Source organism: Chiroxiphia lanceolata, chromosome 2, assembly GCF_009829145.1.
Source record: "Chiroxiphia lanceolata isolate bChiLan1 chromosome 2, bChiLan1.pri, whole genome shotgun sequence".
In the NCBI taxonomy this organism is placed as follows: domain Eukaryota; kingdom Metazoa; phylum Chordata; class Aves; order Passeriformes; family Pipridae; genus Chiroxiphia; species Chiroxiphia lanceolata.
Genome location: NC_045638.1, coordinates 20424653 through 20447674, shown reverse-complemented (window position 1 = coordinate 20447674; position 23022 = coordinate 20424653). Strand labels below are relative to the sequence as shown.

Below are 23022 nucleotides of genomic sequence, written 5' to 3'. Positions count from 1 at the left end.
CGCTTATATACCTTTCAGTTCTGCAAAAAGAAACATTTGTGAAATGTCTAGCTTTACCCTTTTTTGTAATATTGATAGAAGTTCTACATTTGTTTTTAAAAGAACATTTTCTTAAAATGTCGACTGTGGAAGTATTCTTACAACTGTTGTTTCATGTAATAGTTCAGGATCTTGATTTATAGGAAATTACTTTTGACTATAAAGAATACTACAGGAAAAATATTATGTTAGCTTATTTAATTGCTTGATTTTATGATGGATTCATATAAAGCCACCTGTATTTTGTAACCAGTAAATCTTTTTTCCAGACCTATATTTCTGTTTTACTGACAGCTTATTTATTCTTAAGGTTTTGTTCTTAGTTAGGACAGCCTAATTTTTTCAGCCAATCCTCTACTAGGTGAGACATGAATGTCTGGACCTGTTACCACTAGTTATGCGTCTCATCTTCAGCCCCTTCAACTTCTTCCTGCACTTTTGAAATCCCAGTTTGAGATCTTATCATAGAAGAATGAAGAATGAAAGGACATTCAACTTCATCAGCTCTATAGGCAGCAAACTTGAACTGTAAAATATTGATTTATTACAAAATGAGAAAGCTCTGAAATCAGATAACGTCCATGTGATAGATAAATGCACTGTAGTTCTTATACAACTACAGACTTAGGAATGCTTGCCATTGTTTTAAAAATGCACAAAACAACAAAATCCCCCCTCAAACCAACCAAACAAAACCCCCCAAAAATCCACCCTAAAACCCAGAAACAAATAATCCTTCCAAACTCATCTAGATTTTCTTGTTCTGAAATTTAGAAGAAAAAAGGCACAGGAGTCAACAGGCTTCACCTTTTGATAATTTTCTTCTTACTTGTCTTTGTCTCTTCTTAATTTTGAAATATATTTATCCTCTTTTAAAGAGTTTCAAATATACAACAGCAGCTGGCCTTGCTAGATAATGAATCTTGGCCAGGAATGGCTGAAGCGGACAGGGACCGTCTTCAGCTCATCAAAGAGAAGGAGGCTCTTCTTCAGGAACTGCAGCTCATCAGTCAGCAGAGACGATCCCCAGAAGACATCGCACGACTGGAAGATGAAAAAAGACGCTTGGAGGATGAAATTCAACGGGCTCGAGCAACGTCTGCTCATGGGGCCACTGAAAGGTTTGGGAACTTAAATAATTTTCTTATCTATTGTAAGATCCATATTGGTAGTTTCAAAAGGAGGAGTAGAGAATTTCCTTAAGTTTAAGGGGAAAAAAATAGTTACTAGAGTAGTTTGGTTTCAGAAGAGTCTGCTCCTGACTGCCACTGTTTAATTCTGTCTTGAAGTTTTCTGAAGTGGAGTTGCAGTGAGGTTGACTAGTTAGTTTTCCTTTCATTTGCGTAAAGAGTCTGAACAGGAAGACAAGATCAGAATAGAGTCTGAAAAGATGCTTGGAAAAAGTGATACTGTCTGATAATAGAGACCTGAATAAGAGTTCTTCTATAGTGAAAGATTTTTTCTGTTATTTGCAGTAGAGTACTATTCATCTCCCAAAACAACAGAACAAAGATCCTTTGCTATATGTAGTTTCTTCCTTATAACAGGAAGGTTAAATGATGACCTTTTTGCTGCCTTTTATATACATTTCCTTTTCATTTGCAATCTTAGCAGTGAGAGCACATCCCAACTCAGACATTCAGAGAACATAGTAAACAGAGTCATTCTTGAAACTTAAATATCAAGTTATATGTAAAATAAACAATCCAAAAACATATTAATGGAAACACTGTGTTTATTTTGAAGTTGCCCAGTTTTTCCTGTAGCCAAAGAAACGGACAAAACCTCTTAACCTCTTTTTACTGTAGACTGCTTCTAGTGAAAGCAAGAAACTGCTTGTTCTTACTTCTCTTGAACAGTGGTAAACCCTCATGTTTGACCCTTCAGGAAAACCTACATGAACCAGGTTTAATGTGATCTGTGCAAAGGTTAATATTTACACAATTAAGACACTTTAAAAATATTGGAAAGTGCCTCCCATATACAGATTCTGACAACTTCAGTTCTTTTGAACAGGCTTATTTCAGACAGTAAATTCAGGCAATAAATAGAAAATTCACAGCCAGCCTACAGGTCAGTGTAATATATTTTGCAATTTTTGCTGTATCGTTACATCGGCTTTTCAGCTTAAGCTGACAGAAAAGGGAGTTCATTTTACACTGCAGTGCAGTAAGTTTTATTTGTTGGTTTTGGGCTCTCATGTTAGGTAGTTCATACTATATTGGCAAGAAAACCAAGCTATTTTTCCATGTAGTTCATGCTGTGGAAACCAGCGTTCCAGTGTGGTACTTGATATTTCAAATGCTAGCAAAAAGTTGAGTAGAAGTTAGAATAATATTGATGGACACTCTATTTTTGTATAGCTAATTGGAGGAAAGCTTAACTATTAGTAGCCCTAATTGATTTGGTTTTTTTTTGTTTTAGACTGAGGAATAACCAAAAACCTTCCTAGTTTTGCTTTTCTATTACCACTTTCTTCTAATCGTGAAATACAGAAGATTTTCTTTTTTAAATTATTACCAGTTCTGTTCTATTACTGAGTATTTAAGACACAGAATTATGGACAGATGAAAACAAACTTAAAATCACTATGACAGAGGTGGGAAGGGGTTTTTTTTTGTGTTTGTTTTTTTTTTTTTTTTTTTTAATTGTTGTAGTGTTGGTTTTTGTAAAATTGGCTGATAGCCTTAGTTGGAGGCATTTCTTCCCTTTTAGCACAGGTACCTACCTTGCAGCACTGATCATTGTGGAGTGTAGGTTCCTAAGTTTGTTTTTTAAAGTAGATAGTGTGAATATCCCTGCTTTCCCCTTTTGAGTCAATTAAGTTTCTTGCATCCATTCGTCTTTTTCTTTTGGTTCCTACATGCAGTGCCTGTATCATGTAAGTTTGTTTAGCTGAGCTGCAGCCTTCCTTGGGCCACTGGGTCGACCTGGTCTGGGTTCCACAGCAGCAGGAGAAAAGCATCAGCATTGCACCGTGGGGGTGTGCATCCCCTGCCCTGCGGTTGCAATGGAGGGAGCCTTCCCAGAGGGCTGTGGTGGTGCTGGAGTGTAGCACTGCAGCCCCTTGCCAGCATAGGAACTGATGAAGTTAGAGGCCAAAGAGGTTGAGAGATTTATGTTTCTGGTGCTAACAGAGACATACTTTTTTTCATATCTTAACCATCCGAAGTTTATTGAAACTAATGCTGCTGTTTTATCCAGGAGGACCCCCTTTTTGCTGATTTTTTTTTTTCCCAATTTTTTTTTAATCCTGCACTTTAACATGTTGAGTTCAACAGCCATCTTTGCAGCTGAAGAAGGTCTGAGGCACTCAGATAAGTTTGATCTGCTTTATCCAAGCTGTCTGTCAGAATCCAAATTTCTAGCCAACTTTTAAATGCAGGGCTGGAGCAGTAGCTTCCTGGACACAAAAATCTACAGCACAAAGCAGAATACTACCCTGATTTTAGCTTGAAATTCAGTGACTAGGCTTGGAAAAACAAAACACCAAGAATATAATTCTTGATCCAGAAAAAGAATAAATCAATAGATAAAATCTTTCATTTGGAGTTCTAATAATCTCAAAACGCAGAATTTAGGATATCTTATAGGTGTGTGAGATTGACAGCATTAAAAGTACATTCTGTTTGTGTTGTGGAGTAGTACTGAGTAATTCAGCTGAGTGTTTTTAGAACAGACAAAAAAGTTGCAGCATGAGATTTTTGTCATAACATAGTATTCAAAATGCTGTATCACCTGCTTAAATATGCTGATATATAAATGCACCTAAAACACCTAGAATAAGAATGTAAGTTTGACTTTTATGGTTGCATTCAACGAAAAACCTCCCAAAATTTTCTTTTTATCTTTGAAATTTTATACTAATTAGCTTGCATAATAGGGCTATTTGGAATATTTTTTTTCCTGCGAAGCTGGAAAGTCATAGTATTTTACTGGCAGAATCAGGTTGATGCAAGAGAAAAAAATAGAGAGTCTCGTGTTTTTACCTAGGACTTGGTATGACTTTGCTAATTGCTGTAATGTATTTTCAGCTTCATAATTCTTACACTGTGCCTCAATTGCTTTTCTTGTCTGGGATTTTGGCTGGAGTTCTTGTGTTCTTGCTGGAATTATCATCACTGCATATGAGCAGCATAAATTAAAATTTTTCATTTAAGTTTTTTTTTTACATTCCAAACTGCAATGATATTTTTCCATAATTGGAAAGCTCCTAGCACTTCTTGAACACTACTTTGATGAAGAAAATAGTAATATGTATCTGTTTAATTATAGGATACTGTTACAGGAAAAGAGAAATTGTTTGCTTATGCAACTAGAAGAAGCTACACGTTTAACTTCATATTTACACTCCCAGTTAAAAAGGTAAGTTATGTAAAACCAGCAGGTTTTGAAGTTTAACTGCAGCAGAGAAAAATATTAATAATGTATGAAGCTTACTTTTTTATTCTCCTGTGTATGTGTGCCAAGTAAATTAACTTTTTACTACATTTATACAGTTTGGTCTGTGGAATGTGGTGATCTGAATGGAGTTTTATAAATAGTTTTAGTGATGGCTATTTGGGCTACATTATTAAGCGCATCTGTGAATTTTGTATTTTATCTGGGAATTTTATATGTTATCTCCTTTTCTGAAAATAAGTCCTTACAACCTGTTGTAATACTGTTACAGTTTTACTAATAAGAACATAACATTCTTTTAAGTTCTGTGAGTTTTTAATATTCTGATACCTTCTCTAAAGGAGGGGTTTTTGATCCCTGGTGAGATGACAAAATTTTGCCATTTAAATATGAGAATGTGCTAAGACCCACACAGAAGCCCAGAATGTTTTGCATATTCACACTCACAGCTGCCTCTTAGATGCAACTCTTGGGGATTCCTCAGCTCAATGCCACACCAACATCAAAAGCTCAGTTCCTGCTGTGTCTCACTTCATCTCTCCTTGTCACTTATATTTTTCTCTCCCTTAACTGTGAGTGGTAAGAGGAACTGGAATAGGATTCAGCCTAAACTCTTTTTTTATTTTGCACTGGAAAAACCTGTAAGAGTGAAGCTTACACAGCAGTTTGACTTTGCAAATCCCTTTGCACTTGTTCTCTGTGGATTGTTTATGACCAATCATTAATGTAAATTTAAGCTGGATCATGGTAATATATCCTTCCTGGCTTTACATTGAGTCTGCTGATCCAAAGTGTGCTCTGGCCTCTTTTCTGCCAAATTACAGCTGCTTACATGTTGGAGGAAAGAGAAGGCTCGTCCTGTTGGACCGTTTGTCTTCAGGCACTTGGCCTTGATTTGGTTGTCACATGTGCTGTTTCAGTCTTGATTGTGCTTGAGACCAGGGCAGGAGACACAAGCCTAGACAGTAAAATGCCAAATCATCTCTCTGTGTCACCACACTGAATACATGTAAAATTGCTTGTGTGATCTGGATTGATGTTTTCATGTCTGCATTGGTGTTTCTGATTATATTTGAAAGGGCCTTTTTCGTTTTCTCTTTTTTTGCCTACCGTAGTCTGTCAGCTAGCACCCTCACAATGTCCTCTGGCAGCAGCAGGGGATCCCTGGCCTCCAGTCGAGGATCCTTGGCCTCCAGCAGAGGCTCCCTCAGCTCAGTCAGCTTTACGGACATCTATGGCCTTCCACAGTACGACAAATCAGACAGCGTTACAGACTACGGGCAACACTTGCGCTTTGACATAATTCCCTTTGAATCCCTCACAAAGGATGTGCCATATGTCGATCCCATTGGACACTCGAATTTCAATAAGCAGCGGAGGTCTCTGGACACCCCGCAGTCCCTGGCATCCCTGTCATCACGGTCCTCCTTGTCATCATTGTCCCCTCCAAGCTCGCCTCTGGACACCCCATTTCTCTCTGCGTCTCGAGACTCTCCGTTGGCTCAGATGTCAGAAGGTTTTGAGGAGATGGCAGGCATAGGAGCCCTGGAAATACTCAGGGCTCAGACCACAGCATTGGGTGACGATGATGCACAAGGAACGAGCTCTTCTCAGACATCCACTTACCCTCTGGACAGCGAAGGGCTGCGAGAAATGGGACCACACCTGACTGCTGTCCAAACTGGTGGAGGTGAGTTTATGGACATTAGTATTTTATCACATTATCACAGAAAATGTCACAAAGACCTAAGCATACCAGCACAGTAGAGATTGTCCCTCAGTTTTACTAATATTACTAAATACTACTATAGACCAAAATACTGCTTCTTTTAGTACCATCAGTTAAAAATTACATAGTAGCCGTTAAATGTTAAAAAAACCTGACCAAGAACCAGAAAAAAACCCCCGAGCCCAAACTTTAGGTTTAGAGCGAAGAAGTGAGAGTAGAGAATGCCTGTGAATAGATCTCAAAACAGTGGTGCATTGGGTGGAAGAAAGGGAATGGAATACAGACTTTCTTTGGAGTGTAGCCTATCAAGGAATTGGTAAGAATTAGTAAGGTATTAGTAAAAAAAAGCATGGGTTACTTCTGAGGCCCCTAGTTGTGCCCGTGTTGCCATTATTCTGATAATGTAAAGCAACACAAACACAGGGAAGATAGGAAAGAACCAACAACCACCCCCTAAAAAAAAACCCCAAACACAAAACATGAGGTGATTCTACTGACAGTGCTTGCTGGACGGCTGACTCCATGCTGAATTTGTATACACCCCAGACCAGGTTCTCTTGTCCAAGTTCTGTGAGAGGAGCAGAACCTATAGTGGCATGGCTGTCAGGAGTGCATGATGCACTCATGAGCAGAGTGCTTCATCAGCAAACCAGCATCTTTTGTTGGGACTGTGTGAGAAGTATCTGCTTGGCTGTTTGTCTCCAAGTACTTGTGCTCTGTGATGGCAGAGAAGTGATGTGTGCAGTTACCACAACACAAATACTGTGGAGTTTTCGTTTCCTTCTTGACTGTGAAGTTTATGGACTTGCTTTAGCTTGCATTGGCAGAAGCTTCTGAGGCACTGCAGTTGAGAAACATAAATTAGAGAGATCAAAAGAGGAAACAGAAAACATTCTAAAAAATGAAACAAAATTAAAAACCTGAGCATACAAGCACATGACAAATTTATTTTCCTGTTTTAACCAATCAAATTAAGAACTGCTGTTAATATGAAAGAGAGTATTCCTTCATGATAACATTTTTGTGTTGGCTTGCTTGTTTTTCTCATAAAATCAAACCAGTAGAGAAATACTTTTTAATATTAAAAGTTTGATTCTCATCCCATTTCTGTCTCCAGAATTCTGTGTTAGCAGTAGTGTAAAATGTTGTATTTGGGACTTAGGACATCAGGAATAATATGAAATATAACCAGAGAATGTGTCATCTTATCCTGCCGAAATCTTATTTGTCAAGTGATAATTTGAAGGAACATTGGCAGTATCTACAGAAAAACTTTCAGGTTTTTATTTTTATAAAGAAAACATTGCTACTGTGCTAAAAAGCCTCTATTGTTCAGTGTTTGAGTCTAGACTTACCTACTTTCCTTGGTGCAGCTAGCATTGCCAGAAGATATTGCTGCAGAATTTACTAGTTGTAAACATTTCTAGTGCCCATATTGTAGCTTTCAGACCAAAATAAATAGAATTCCAGAGACCAGCATGTAAGCTTGTGCTTAAAGTAGTGCCATGAAGAGGCTTCCTGAGGCTTTCTTTAAACCTCAAATCAGACCACAGCATGTCTTCACCCATTGTGGTAAGTGAAAATATCCAAGTAGTTCATTTAGAGCTCGTATGTGTTTCCTAGAAGTGAAGCCTGGTGTGAGGGCCTAGGGAGCAATATAGGATGAGGGTCAAGTTCCTGCTTTGATTTTCCCTTTCTTCTTTCTCTGTTACATTTCTTCACATTTCACATTTCTCTGAAAACCTCTATGCTACCTGCTGTCAGTGCTGTGATGTCCAGCTCCTAGTCTGGGGTTACAGCTTTTCTCTATGTACAACAGGCTGTTTTGTGTTGCTTTTTGAGGAAGAATGTATGGTTCAAAGGTAGCCAGGCTGCCTTTTTTTGAGACTTTTTTTTTTCTTTTTAGTATTTGCATTTGAAAATGATTGATTTAGAAAACTTTGTTTAACCTTTCTGATTTTTGACTACTTTTTGCTTCACACTCTGTAGCTGGTGGTTTGCAATTGTAACACAGTTGTTTGCAAGTAGCAGTTGAAAGTTTTGAAATTATTTTGGTTTTGTACCCTTTTATTGGAAGAATTTGATGGAACATCAAGTTCTTATATTACAGTTTGAGAACCCCCAAATGTTGGGGGGTTTTTGGGTTTCAATGAGGTCCTAGGCAGTGTGCCCTGCTGCTGCCACCCAGTGGTCTGGTAGCATAAAGCGACGCTGTAAAACCAATAAGTCTTCGTTCCAACAAATCTTTTGCCTCTTCCTTCACTGGTTTTCGGGGCTGGAAGGATTAACACTGAATCGACTGCATGTACTTTGCACTGACACAGCACTTGAGCAAGTTCAAGGGGTTTTTCAGGAACTGCAGTTTTGATGTTTAGTTGCTGATCTGCTGTTTTATTGTTCTGCATCTGTCACAGGGACACATTGTGAAATGTGCTGTCATATGTGAGTGGAGGGAATATGCTTGAAAAGTTAAATCCATCATATTTATAAAGCTGGGAGTGGGAGGAAGTGTGTTAATAAAATAGTGGGGTTTCATATCTTCACTATCTCTAATCTATACTAAAATAATCTTTCATGTACTAATTTCTTTTAATGCCTAAATAATCTCTTGTTTGCAAAATATTGTCATAGGTCTAAAAGGTGATTTATCATTGTATGCTTTTCATTTTGTCTTGTTTCTCACGCGGCAAAACAGAAAAATTCACTGTAAGTGAACCTGAAATTTCTTATTGTGCTGTTTTTGCCTGTAATTCCCAGTGTGTTTTTCTGTGTGAAGTGCTGGTTGTTTTGTTTTGGTTAGTGGTTGGGTTTTTTTTAGTTGTTGGTGGTTGTTTTTTTTTTTTTTTTTTAGTTGCATGAGAAGAAACAGGAGATTTTGCTACATGTGGTTTTGTTTGATATTGTGCTGTATCTGTTTAATCATTATGGCATACTTAATTTTTTTGCGATGTCACCTAAACAATACATTTGCAGCTGTAGTTAAATTCCTGGGAGAAGTGGTCTCTGATGTTCAGCTTTATTGTATCATGCCTGACAGCATCTTGGTAGGTAAGGTCAGTTTGTATGTGGTTAGTTTTTAGGAGAGTGTTTTACTGACGTGCAGTATTTGTAGTCTCCTATGCTTGTGAAACATGCTTTAGATTTATTTATGTATTTTTTAGCCAATAGCTAATAAAAGTTTGGGCACCCAAAGTTTGCTTTTTCAACTAATCATATTGAGAATGTTCTTTTATTCAGGGCTGTCTTATATTTATCAAGCTTTGGCACCCAGTAGGTCTGGAAAATCATATACATTCTTCACTGATTTTGTTATTTAAATAAGAAAATTAAAGGGGATAATCTGTCTTAGAAACTTAATTTTTAAACAATCCAGCATTGCAAGGTCTGTAACCTGTGCTCAACTTTTTCTGTTTAAACCAAAATCTGACGTCTCTTTCATCTTGACCAATTTTTCCTGCTGATTTTTCCCCCTCTAGTCAAGGGCATATTTGGTGCATCTCTCCCAGATTTGCTGGGATTATCCAGAGATTATTGAATGCTTCCATGGCCTGTAGGCAGTGAGCAAATCATCGTCAAGTTACAACATTGTTGTAACATGTCAGTTTTTCATTTCGTTGTATTGCTGCTTGAGACCAGCTTTTTCTTCCAGACAAATTGGGAACATGAACTTCCAAAGGAGAGAGTACACAAGGTCCTTTGTCCAGCACCTCTATACAAAGTGTTCACATAGGGGGTGAGACAAGGGCTTATTTACAAAAAGAAGTCATCCTACTGTAACTTGTTGATATTAGTACAGAAATTATAGAAGCACTTTCATGAAAAATTTATGCACTTTTGTTCAGCATCTTTCTAGTGACATAAAATTATTGGGAAACTTTGATAGGTTTTTCTATAGATGTCTCTACAGAGTGCTAGTTTTGATTCTGCATAAGTACCAGTGACAGAACTGAGGTAGGCTCACCAAATCAAAAGTTTTTTAACAAAAAAAAGAAGAAAAAACCAACCAAACCAACCAAAAAACCCTCCCAGAAAAACACAAACAACCAAAACAACCCACAAACCCATAACTTTTGTACAAGTGCTATAGAGGAGAGTGTGGTTCAAATACAGTTTCCTTGCTTTCTGTGTGGTTGCTTGAACTTGGCTCTCATTTGTGGTGAGGATGCCATGAACAGCACTGCACAATGTATGATGTACAATAAGGGTAGGATGCTCTACCTAGAGATGGGGTGGAATGGTGGTTCTTTCTCCAGGCACAGAGACAAGTGCAGAGTGGGCTGCTCCTAGCCAGCAGATAAGTTTCTTGCATAGTTGATGATGACTAAATCCTTCATTGAATTTGGACAGGTCCATAGGACTACTTATGAATCCAAAGGACGGAGAACTTGCTCTGCTGATACACAGGAATTTTAGCTCCAAACAAGACTGTGTGATTTTTGTAACACCTTTGGGTATTTCATGCTGTTAGTGGCCTGATAACGGAAATGTACCTTGGGCTAGCACAGAACTGCTGGGCTTTGGGTGCACCCTGTCTGCCAGTCCCACAGTGACCTCAACCAGAGCCTTCTGTTGATAACAGTGGCATGATTGTTAATCTGTAAGAGTTCTGTTGAGCTCCCGAGCCCGATGTCCTGTCCTGGTGGTGCTTGGGTGGGAGGTGAGATGGGTACCAAGCAGGAGGGTGGCTCACTACACCTCAGCTGGGTTCTGCAGGCAGAGCTCAGGTCGTGGGTTGGTGTTCAGCTGAAGGAAACTTACTGGTAGGTATCAGAAATAAATTTTGATGCCTTAAGATAATGTGTAACAGAGGTATTCAGGAAGTTGTTACTTTCAGTAAGACATGCTTCGTCCTTAGTTGGGGGCAGTAAGCTGTGAATGTCAGCTGGTGCTTGTCACCCACGCAATATGCTCTGTGCTGCTGTCACTCTGCTGGAACTGTGAATGCTTCCATGCTGTCTTAAGTTTCTTAAGCATGAGCAGAAGCAAATAAAATGCTTTCTCCACTTTTGAAGTGGCATCTCTTTTCCACTGCTTTCCCGCTTTGAGGATAGTTCACTGAACTTTAAGTAGAAGAGGGGTAACAGTTCTTCACTGCCCAGTGAAGAAACTGCACTTCGCAAGTCTGTTTAATGGTTCTCGCTAGTACTCAGAAGAAAACAACCTTAAGTTAGGAGCTATCATTGAAGTGTTGAAACCTTTCCTATCCAGTTCTTGATCATGACTGCTTGTGCATGTACTTTAAAGGACTGGTAGCTGCTATACCTACTTGCCTGTGCAAAACCTGATGTATAACATAATTTTTGTTGGTACATTTACAATGAGAAAATGTTGCTATTTATGGTGTTGCTGGTGATTCAGGGAAGGGTGGAAGAGGGGTTTGAATATTGCTTCCTCCTTCCCCCAGTCAAAGTTATTCACCAAGAATTTGAAAAAACAGTGGTCTGAGTGAGTTGGAAAGCACTGGTTCTTTTTGATAATCCCTCTCAGACTGTAAATAAAGCTGCTATTATGTGATGGTATAAACAGTATGCTTTGAGATTTTGTATTAGGAAACAAATGAGAACAAAACCTCACATCGTTTTATCAGATAACTTTTTAAAAGAATTAGTCTCTGTGTTTGTTTTCAACCTATTGTATATTCAGTAGGTAAATCTGAAAAGTTTAGGATATCATGTGTACGTATGTTGAATTAATGTAAGTCTTCCTTTACGAAGGGATTATTCTATGAGAAAAACATTTAGGAACAATGCAATTGGTTTATACTTAGTCTTGTCAGAGAGCAATTGCCCACAAACTTCCTTCCTTAATTCTCCCACAGAAAATCTCCGGTCAATTGTATTCTAGATTTTTAATTTAAAGTTAGATGAAAAATCAGTGAGCTGTCTGTGCTTTTTTGCTGCTAGTTTTGATACAATACATGTTTCTTGTTTGATTTTAAGATATTGCCTTGAGCTGATGTTGTTTTCACTTTTTCCTCTGTGACAGCTGTAACTCTGCGAGGAGACAGTGGTAGAAGATCGGAGAGGAGAGCCAGGCGAGTTTCAGCATGTCTCTCAGATCATTCACTGGCTAGTGACAGTGGCGTGTTTGAAGCTTTAAGCAAAAGGTCAGGTGTATAAATGCATAGTAAGCTGGAAATATTCCTTTTCTACCACATGGTCCAAAAGAGTTAGTTGTGAATTTCTGAATAGGCTTTCAACATTCCTAGTTCTTTGTAACATAGAAATACTAGATTAAAGGAGAGAAGCTTTTTACATGCAGTCCCATGGTCATCTTCACAACAAACTTTCACTTTATTGTCTCTGACATTTTAACACCATATTATTCTCCCTTGAAAAACAGTTTTCTCAGGTTATTAGTTGTAAATCAGTAATTTTATTTCAACCATCTATAACAAAATAAACTTATACAGAGTGTGACTTACAATTCTGAATAGCATGTGATAAAAGTATAACTGAGAGGAAGAAATATACAAACTACTAAAAATCTAAAAATGTATAGGTTGACCAAGTGATTGAAGGATGCATAAGGGCATGTTACTTAATACAATTGTTTTAACACACTAAACAGTAGCTAGGAAGAAGATAAGGTTTGGAGGATGCTAAAGAGAAATGGAAGACAGAATAGATATTAAAATAACATAAATGTCTTGAAAAAGTAATTCTAAAACTTCACTTTTACAAATGTGAATTACTACTGCTGTGTGTTTTTAAATAGATGTCTCAGTTCCTTCTACATTACCAGTCTTTCCTATATTACCAAACAGTTGCTTGTATCCACAAATCACAAAATAAATGTTAGTTTCGTTATGTTTTAACACCTTAGGTCACTATGTAGTTTACAGTACTCTCTGTTCCTACAGGAATGAAGATCTGGAAGAGCCTGTTTATGGTGATGCTGCCAGTAATGAAGAACCACAAATACATGTTGGATTTCTGTGAGTAGTTACTCCTTTCTCGCTGTCAACTCTGCAGGAATTGCTAACTACTTTTCTTGGGTTTGTTAACTTTTTAATGAACTGAACTTCAGTGGGTATTTTTAAGAAGTTTCTGAACTGACAGCTGAAGTTTAGTGTGTGTACAGATTAGTTAGTCACATGCCACTTTGTGTTGGGGATATGCCTTAACCGCAGTTCATTCAGTTCATCCTTTCAGTGCTGACTGCTGAAAGGGCCTTCACTACTTCTTTCAGTAGCATTTATTTTCATTGTCTCGACCATTAGTATGAGTATGAGTATAGGGATATGTCTCTGTAAACGAGATCTTTTTATGCCAGATAAAGGAGGATTACCTTAGAAAAGTCACAGGTAAGGAGACACAAATAGGAACACAGTTCCCAAATACAGCTTTGAAATCCTATGCTTATGGCATGCTGTTGTTGGTAGTGGGAATTACGTGCAAAAGGGTAGATTATTGCTGTGCAAGGCAGGATGTCATATCTTAGGTAGGCCTCCAGAGTTGTCTCTACCTCTTGGAAAATTAATTGCTAAGCTTGGGAGTTCTGTAAATCTCAAAACTGTTAGTGCCATTTCAAAATTCATGTAGATGTGAAAGAGTAGAATTTTTAAATTTATTTTCAATAACCCATGAAAATAATGCAGACTGATTTGTCTAACGTAACCGATATGTTGTTACACATGGGCACACATGCACACACATATAAGCATGTGGTGTAACTGTTTAAGGAATGTAGTTTATAAAACCTGTTTGTTATCAAGAGGCATAGTGTAAGGCAACTTATTCTTTTGAAACTGAATAATGTTTAATTCTCTTAGTTCTATTAACTGTGTTACTGGAGCTAACGTTATTAATACTGTTCTGTTACCAGAATGTGATATCTGTAATTGCTTTTAATTGAAACTGATTTGTCTAAGAAATTTGTTTAACAACAAAATGTGCTTTTATATTCTTTAAATCTTTCTAGTCATCTCTATTTCTTAAGCAAAATATTGATGATTGGTGACTAACACAGGAAATTTATTTTCCAGGCATGACAGTGGAAGCGAATGTCTGTTAGTACATGTATTACAGCTGAAGAACTTTACAAGTCTAGTTGTTAAAGAAAACTGCAAAATGTAAGCTTAAATTTCACCCAGAGTCTGATCATTGCTTGTTTTGTGCCACAGTCATAAATACTGTAGATTTATTTGCTTTCGTTCAAAATTAAGCTATTTCTGGAGAAGATAATATGTCTCCAAGAGGTTTGCTGGACATTGTTGTCAAGGCAATCAGGCATCTAAATGACTCAGAAAGGCAGTTCTGTTCTCCATCCTTCTCAACCCTTCCTGGGCTGGATTTAAGAAATTGCTTTGCTGCAGGGTGAATCGATTGATTTTATCAAAAAATCAGTTTTTGTTACCAAAAAAGCAGAAAAAATTTTTGGCCAGTTTAATGAACTCCTCCATGCAACTGTGCATTCATTGGATCAGGCGCTGGGCCAGCTGGGGAGAAGTTCACCTGCAGCAGCCAGTGAGCAGAGGAGCTGGATCTCTTAATTTTTACAGCACGTGAATCTGTTTAACTAACTGACGCTCCACACTCTAGTGCTGCAGTTCCACCATAATGAGCTCTTCCAATAGTCCTCTAACCATTTATTTGCCTGCCAGTGTCAGCCCCTCTCTGGTGGTGGCATAAGAGTTTGTGCAGCTGTGCAGTGGAGTTGAGTGAGCCTCTCAGCTGGAGTGGATTTTTTAATCCTTGAGATTTTGTGGGAGTTTTTTGGTAGGTTTAACCCAGATTAAGTTTTCTAATCTGGTTCACAACACAGTTCCACGAAACTGTTTGCTGGCATGGGGGAAGGAATAGGATGTTGCAGGGGCTGGACAAGCAGTCAGGACTGGGAGAACATGGAAACAATTCTCTAAGTAGCTCTGCTGCCTTCTGTCAGATGAAAATGATTGTTGATTTTGGTTTTGGCTTGGAGTCTCAAATGGGATGGTATGAGATATTTAAATTAGCTTTTTAAGACTGCAGATGGATGCAATGACTGCAGATTTCTTTGCTTGCTGAATTTTTAAGGAGGAAACAAAAGGTTAGTTCGTGGAAGGAAGAAATGGATCAGTGACACTTATGGGGTAGTTCAATTGCCTAAATATAGGCATGTGTTTCCATATGAAATATCATAGCGTAGCACCTGGCCTCCAGCTGCTGCTGCTCAGAGGAAAGCTGTATGTAGCTCTCCCATAGCTCCTATGTGTCATAATTGCTAGCTCCTTGTAGGTGCCTTGGATAGCTCAGGGCAGCTCAAGCGCCACTTGGTGCCTCTGTTAAGCAGCAAGTTGGAAAAAAAAATAGTTTTAGTTAGAAAATATAGCATTTCGGGATTAGCTTTGCAGATCTTGTGCGTTAAGAATGCAAAGTAAATTTCTGTGATGATGAGATCCCAGAGCAGATTCTTAATGTAGGTGTTACACTAACATAGCTTAATTTTGAGCAATGCAAAATAGATTTCTTTGTCTGAATTGTGCTATTTGTCTGTTTTGATGTTCTCAGTCATGTGAGAGTTTATTTGCCACCGCTTGAGTCAGGCACACCAACCACTTACTGCTCTAGAGCTTTGGAATTCCAAACTCCGTTAATATTTAATGAAGTGTTCCGAATCCCTGTGCATTCAAGTGTTTTGAAATTAAAATCACTGCAGCTGTATATCTGTTCAGTTGATCATCAGCAACAAGAAGAACTATTGGTAAGTGGTTCTGATTCTTAAAAGCCATTGATACGGGAAACTAAAGTTACTTGAGGAATAATTTTTAAGATTATAAAGAGGAAGTGAAGTCTTTGTTTTTCTGTAAGAAGTTCTGATAGAGTTGCATGTTAATGTGTCCATTTGTGTACACATGTAAGTATAGTTCTGTGAATAAAAAGGTGGGATTTTTAAAAAGTTGAAATATGTGTATTTTGGGGTTACATGAAGTCTTACTAAATTAACAGAGGTTGAGAATTGGAGAGTTTTAAGCCATGTTGAAAGTAATCTGTTCTACTGTTTACTGTTACATTGCAGAGGCATGTTGAAAATTGATGTAAGGTTTACATTCATTGCTATGGGATTTAGTAGATAAGGAGTTAATTTTTTATTTATTTAATGCATTTCTTAGAAGTGTCTGTTTTGTGGAAAGTTGAAAATCTGCTGTTGCTAAATTTTGGTGCAAGAAGGAATGCACTGTGTAAAAAATTAAACTTCTCCTAAAAGACTTAATCTGACAGTTTTTAGACTACAGTGTCCTCAAGACTTCCATTTCTGCATGGAACTGTAATGCCTGTGTGTGTCCTGGCTGTTTTGAAGTGAGTTGTCATTGCAGCGAGGGGTTTGAATGGGTTAGAGAAAAGAAGTTTTAAGCCTATCAAAGAAGTTAAGTGGTACAGGCATCTCACTGGCATGCTGGGCTTTAGGTAAGAGGTGTTTATTTGAGCAAATCTAGTCAAGAGTCAAGAGTGCATGTTTAATAGTCCACCTTTAGAACTAAGTAGCATCTTACATAAATAGAGGTCCTGACACTGACAGAAGTGGACCCAAGGTCTCGTCTGTAGTAGGACGTTTTGTCGTTTTTGCACTACAACATAATGAAAGAGAAAGCATCTCAAGAACAGGCTGGATATATTGGTGTAAAATGCTTTATACTGGTATAGCCTGTTCCTATGACAAGCTAAATAGCTGTTTAAGTGTAAAGTATCTTGGTACTGGCACAGGTACATCTAAGTTTAGGGTGCTTTTATTCTAACTGCTGTTACTGAATTGCCAAAAAAAAGATAGGTCTTCACATTATATTGGTAGGGATTTTTTCTTTTTCATAGTCTTAGTGTAGTTTTGTCAGAAATATCTTTGTTAACAGTAGCTAGTAATATACTTTAAGGTAAGTTAGCAGTGCTACTCAAAAGGAGAGAAACAATGTCACAATTTCTTAAGGTAGATGCATTGAAGTATCTGTTTAAACATTATGATTGTTACTCTCTTTAGCAAATTGAGCATTTTCTCAAACTGAGAAAACATTTCCTATCTCTCTTAGGAACTGCTGTGATGGTCTCTGTCAACAAGGCCTTTGTCTTTCAAGGTCTCTTCCACTGAGATTACTGTTTATCCCATCTATTTAGTAATGCATAAAGTTCTCAAATTCTTGATGACTGCTTTCTTTTCAATTAGATTATGCCAGTGTATTATTTTCCTAAATGCAGAAGCCAGGCTGGAGTTTATCTTAAGTTATACAAGTATTTGGACGTAACATAGAGTTAAAAAAAAAAAATTCTGTCAAATAGTTCTAAACTTCACTTATAAAGAAATAAATATATTAAACTTGTGGGATAGTCTTTCCGTTCCCTCAGCCTTTTACTCATATGCACTTCATGGCTTTGAAAGACCTTTTTCTGGGTTAAATTGGCTTATTTCTTCCCTGGTGGCCTCATCAATGTTGAGATAAGGGAATTGTTATTTTCCATGATTAGCATATGTAGTTCATGACAAAACATCAAAGAAATGTGAATGCCTTTCTTACAATCACACAGCACTGCTGTTTCACTCCGAGTTTCTGATCTTTTAAGCCCTGAACAACTGATTATTCCCCATGCCTTAATTTATTTGAATTCTTCTTGAGTGAGAGTTGTTTTGCATTTTGTGTTTTTATTTCAGAATGTTTGTCCCATTTTTTAGTATTATTTTAAATTCTGATCCTTTTCTCATAAAGAGACATGCCTATCTGATGTCACAGAGAGATTCATAAATACTTCTACTCTCCTGCCATCCAAGTTGTTAACAAATGTGTCAGAGCAGGCACGTGACAGACCTCTAGCAGACCCACCTTGGTTTCTTCATCCTTTTGAGTGAGCTCCAAATCTTGAGGTGGAGGTGAAATATTAATTAATCCTTTCAGTACTGATAATTATCAGTTGGATTTGATGGTGATTTTCTACCCAATTAGTGATTCACTTTGTAGTGACAGCTTCTTTGGCAGGCTTGCTTAGCTGCTTAATAAATGCCGTGTGTAGGGCAGTATCAGATGTCTTAAGCATATGTTTTCTGCAATATTAATGGCAAGAAAACTGTTTTACTCTCTACTTCTAAAACCATACTCACAATGTCTTAAACATTTTCCAACTCTGATATAAAAATGTCAGTATTTGGTACACGTTTCTTTTATACGCTGCATCAGAGCAAGTAGATAATTAGAAGACATCTCTGTTTTATGTAGAAAAAAGAAAAGTCATCTCTCTAGCCACCATTATACTGACATGAAATTACTTCCTCAGTAACATGCTGTATCCCAGTATCACATTATTTTGTTAGTCTCAAAACCTTTTCTCCATTGTCCTTTATGCACCTGTTTAAACAGAGCCCCAGGGAACATTTGTCTTGGAAAAACAATACAATGTTTTTTTAATTATTGTTTTCTAATTAACTGTTTCTTTACCTGCTTAAAGTTGAATGCAGTGTACAATTGTGTACAATTCCTACTGCCTTTGCTATTAGAATCATTGTATCCAGCTGGTTTGAGAGATGAAAACCATCTTACAGGACTTTACAGTGATATAAATGAAAATATTCTTAGCATGTGGTCCACTAGCTTGGAAATGAACAGGTTGTAGAGATAGCCAGATAAAACCAAAAGCAGTACTTAAAGGCTAACTGATATAAAATCATTGGTAGGTCCAGCTAGTGAACTGATTAAAAAAATAATAAATAAAATAGGTAGCATAGATTTGCTTACAACTGTTCTTAATTTAGGTGAACACCACTGAGAATTTCTTACATGTGCACTCTCTGATGGAGTAGGGCTACTTCAAAGTTTGAAACACTTTTAGTGCGAAGCCTCCATTAAACCTCTTTTCATGTGAATCTGGGAGATGTAAGGATGGCCTGCAAAGAGGAAAAATAGCTTTGTGGCCCATTTGACAATCTTATGATATAAATAGGCAGGAAAAGAATTAGTTTACACAACATTTTTTTTTCCATTTAAAAGATGCCTTTGAGGACCAGAGAACAGAAGGGTATCAGAATACAGTTCTCTCCAAAACCCCACAAATTAAAGTAACATTGTTAAAGTTATAATAATTTAAGCAAATGTAGAAATCATGTATGTAATTGAGAGGGTTTTAAAAATAAAATATTAATAACTGTCAGATTTCAAGCATATCTACATCAGTCATACAATTTTAATTTTTCAACTTTAAAAATTTAATATCTACTCTGATCCTTCCTGGTAGTAATAGTAAGCAAGAGACAAGAAATTCAGAATCTTAGACATCGTAACACAATGGAACAAAACTGTCTCTTTTAAAGAGAGACAGTATTTAATGAAGTGGGTTTTACATTGTAAGTGAAACACACTTGAAATAAGAAGGTGTCTATCCTGCAGAGTATGTTTATCTTATTGTGGTCAATGCTTTTTGTTTTTCATAGGGCATTGCTCAGATAAACCTGACGGATGCAGAGAGTTCTGGTGAGATGCAGCTTCACTGGTATACTGTTCAGATCTTCACTGGTTCAGAGCCCCAGAGAGCAAAGACCAAAAACCAGTGTGAAGACAGTATTCCTCAGTCTTCTGGAAATGTAACTACAGTTAAAACAGTATGGTTCTATAAGAGCGATTTGTTTATTTATTTGTCAAATAAGACCTTCAGTGTGGTTGTTTGTGGTCTTAGGTGCAGGTTTTTGAGGTGTTAAATTTAACTCTTATGGTTAGAGCTGGATTTCAGAAGAATAATTAAAAACTGGATCATGTCCAGATGGGTGCTTGAGATAGTACCCTATGTATGTTTGTATGGACATTTCCAGTCCAACTGTTAAAAATTTCTGCCTCTGCACTTGAAGAGCTTGTCAAAAAGGTTGTGCAATTTCCATCCTTGGAGATTTTTCAGCCCTTGACTGGGTTATGGACAACCTAATGTGGCTATGATGCCTTGCCTGCTTTGGACAGGATATCAGACTAGGTGACCTTCAGAGGTCTCTTCTGACTATCTTGCTGGATGATGTTCCACAGTGAGATAAAGTCTGCCCAGTTTCTGTGACAAGTTGAACACCACGTACTTTTTGATCATTAAGATTCAGGGCAGATTTTTTTTTTTGTTTGTGATTTGGTTTGGGTTATTTGTTGTTGTGGTTTTTGGTTGTGTTTTTATTTGGTTTTGTTTAGGGTTTTTTGTTGTTTTTTTCTGAAGGAACAGTGGCTTTGTTTTTATTCTGTTTTCTCTAAATAATATGCATTAAGTATATTTCTTTTTTCCAAACAGTTTTATTTGAAGTCTAATTTACCTTTCAGGATGCAGTGACAGCCCTATTAGCTAGGACCACTGCCCAGCTAGAAGCAGTTGAGAGAGAGCTGGCAGAAGAGAGAGTGAAGCTGGAGTACACCGAGGAAGAAATCTTGGAGATGGAAAGAAAGGAAGATCAGGCAGAAGCCATATCAGAAAGGTAAAAATGGTTGCTTTAATGCCTTGTGAAACAGTTAATAATTAATACCTCATCGAAGATATTTAAACTATGGGTATAGTCTGAAATAGAGAAGGAGTACAGTAGGTCCTTATTCTGAGATCTGCTCCCTGTTAGTGCTGCAAGTATAAAATTCTGTTTTGTCATGATGTGCAAACAGGAGAAAACCTTACTCGAATAGCTGGTTGAGTTTAGAGGACTTGGAATTTGGGGAGTGGGAAAACATTTTATCATACAGAAAGTTTGCTAGGGAGGCAACTGTAATGGGTTTGTAATAGCCCTGTACTAATAAATAAAATTTTGTGGAGACATGAGAAAATATTAGGGTTGTGATTTCATCCCTAATAATACTCCTAGTTTGTTACATGAGTGGTGGTGTTCTTTTTGTTATGTTTTTTTTTTAATATTGTTTAAAAGACCAGAACACGTGCTTAAAGAAAATTAGGGAAGGTGAATTTTTTTGCTATGAAATGTATTTACTTCTCTGTACCTGCAGAAATGCAAACAGGCTGTGTTCTACCTATGAAAATTCTGTATTTTTATTGGAGAAATAATACTTTTAATTGATAAACTGACTTGGATAATGAAATACATAAACGTGATGCATAATTGCATGAGTTTTTTTAATACCTGCAAAATTATTGTGATGTTCTGACTTTAGGAGTTGGCAAGCAGAATCTGTTGACAGTGGATGCAGTAATTGCACCCAGACTAGTCCTCCTTATCCAGAGCCATTTTGTGGGGATTCATTAGCTGGACACATGTTTGCGACTCAAGCAGGCCAGTACAGTTCTGGAAAAATGCAGCCTCCGCCACTAAAGGTAACGAGAAAAGACACTGCAGTACAGAAACTGCCAAATGCCTCACCCACACACTGTGTGTTACCTCTGCTCCTAGAGTTTGAGTCTGAATTGATCAGGAGAGAAAAGAATCAGAAATTACATTAACAACCCTGTATCAGCACTGCCTTCATTACAGCAGTGTTGCTATTGAGTTGTTAGCAATGCCCCTTTAGGGCTGGGTTTTTTTGTTTGCTTGTTAGTTATTTCTAAACAGAATTTGGTTTTTATATCAAGAGGCAAACTATTTTTACCGTAGCCTTTACATAATCTGTAAATATGCACCTGTATCAATTTCTGTGTTTACCTGAAATTGCAACAAAAAAGATCATGATCAACTTCCAGTGCTCTTAGAAGTAAGAATTTTGAAGGAATTGTGAAGAAGGAAGTGTAATGTTTTAAGACTTGCATTACTGTTTCAGTGTTACAATAACATGGAATAATTGTGTTGAAACTGATGTATTTAAAATCTTTTTTTATTCAAGATATGAGACACTAAAAATAATCCTGAACAAGCTGAAATCAGCACATTTTCATTGAAGTAGAGGAACATAAGCCATTTGTGCTGACTTTTAGGGAAGATCATACCTCCTTTTGAGGAGAGAGTTCACTAAAATTTTGGAAACTTTGCTAGATAACCCATGTTTTCTGTCTTTCTGAATATTTTAATGTTCTTGTATCATTGTTTGAACAGTCTTTCAGTACTTTTTTTTCCCTTCCTTCTCTTCATTTAATTTCTTCTAGTTTTAAGGTGGTTATTTGCTTCAGTCACTGTTCTTATTGAAAAGTGACTCAGTTTTCTTCTGTTGAGGCTGGAGATCAGGTGGTAGCTTGGTTAATGCCTAGCTGCCAGTCCTGAATGCAGTCCTTATGTTCTGCAGCTATGATTCATGTTATAACTGCATCTCATAATTGTTACTGTTGCAGTAAAGGCTTCTGAAAGGTAATCTTAAAATTTTGAATGACCTCGTTTTAAAAGTTTTTAAAAAATGAGGTAATTCATGCTCTGTTCTCGGTGCTCATTCAGATTCGAATCTAGCTAGCAGAGCAAATTGTTTACTTTTGATATTGTTGAAATGTCTGATTGTTTTGGCTACGAGAGAAAAAATAAGGAAAAAATAAAAAAATTTCCTTCATTGAAATTTAGGTGGATAAGGAAACTAACACCGAGGATCTGTTTCCTGAAGAAGTTGCTATTATTCCAAAAGAGAGAACCAGCCGCAGGCCACGGGGTTCTGCTTTTGTTCGAAGCAGCACCATTGTTCGTTCCCAGACCTTCTCGCCTGGAGCACGAAGTCAATATGTTTGCAGAGTGAGTAAGGCTTAAAAAGAAGGAGGGGGGGAGGGGTCTCCATGCAAATATAATATATGTTTTTGATAATTTCTTTTTAAGGCTATGTTGCATTTATAAGAAACTTATGCTACTTTTTAATAGTAATGAATAATCTTTCATCGAATTTAAACATAGCAGTGGGGAAGAGTTTCCCTGACTCTTTTTAAGAGTTTAAACCTGGATGGATTTAATTTGAAATTTAAGAATCTATGATAAATTAGATATTAAGCTCTATCCCTTTGCAATCTCAGATGTTAGGCTAGGGT

General features: G+C 37.3%; 1 protein-coding gene across 4 annotated transcripts in view; it reads left to right on the top strand.

Annotated features, from left to right (window-relative positions):
• Positions 1-23022, top strand: part of WWC3 (WWC family member 3) — a 96663-nt gene that overhangs the window by 67174 nt on the left and 6467 nt on the right. For 2 of the 4 annotated variants that reach the window (XM_032679851.1, XM_032679850.1), the window contains exons 9-19: positions 918-1160; positions 4315-4404; positions 5556-6130; positions 12155-12275; positions 13032-13106; positions 14157-14243; positions 15661-15853; positions 19556-19723; positions 20415-20566; positions 21246-21405; positions 22571-22735. In XM_032679851.1, the coding sequence (XP_032535742.1) occupies positions 918-1160; positions 4315-4404; positions 5556-6130; positions 12155-12275; positions 13032-13106; positions 14157-14243; positions 15661-15853; positions 19556-19723; positions 20415-20566; positions 21246-21405; positions 22571-22735 (2029 nt within the window). The remainder of the gene's footprint in view (positions 1-917; positions 1161-4314; positions 4405-5555; positions 6131-12154; positions 12276-13031; positions 13107-14156; positions 14244-15660; positions 15854-19555; positions 19724-20414; positions 20567-21245; positions 21406-22570; positions 22736-23022) is intronic. The other 2 variants (XM_032679849.1, XM_032679848.1) reach the window with 2 other exon arrangements.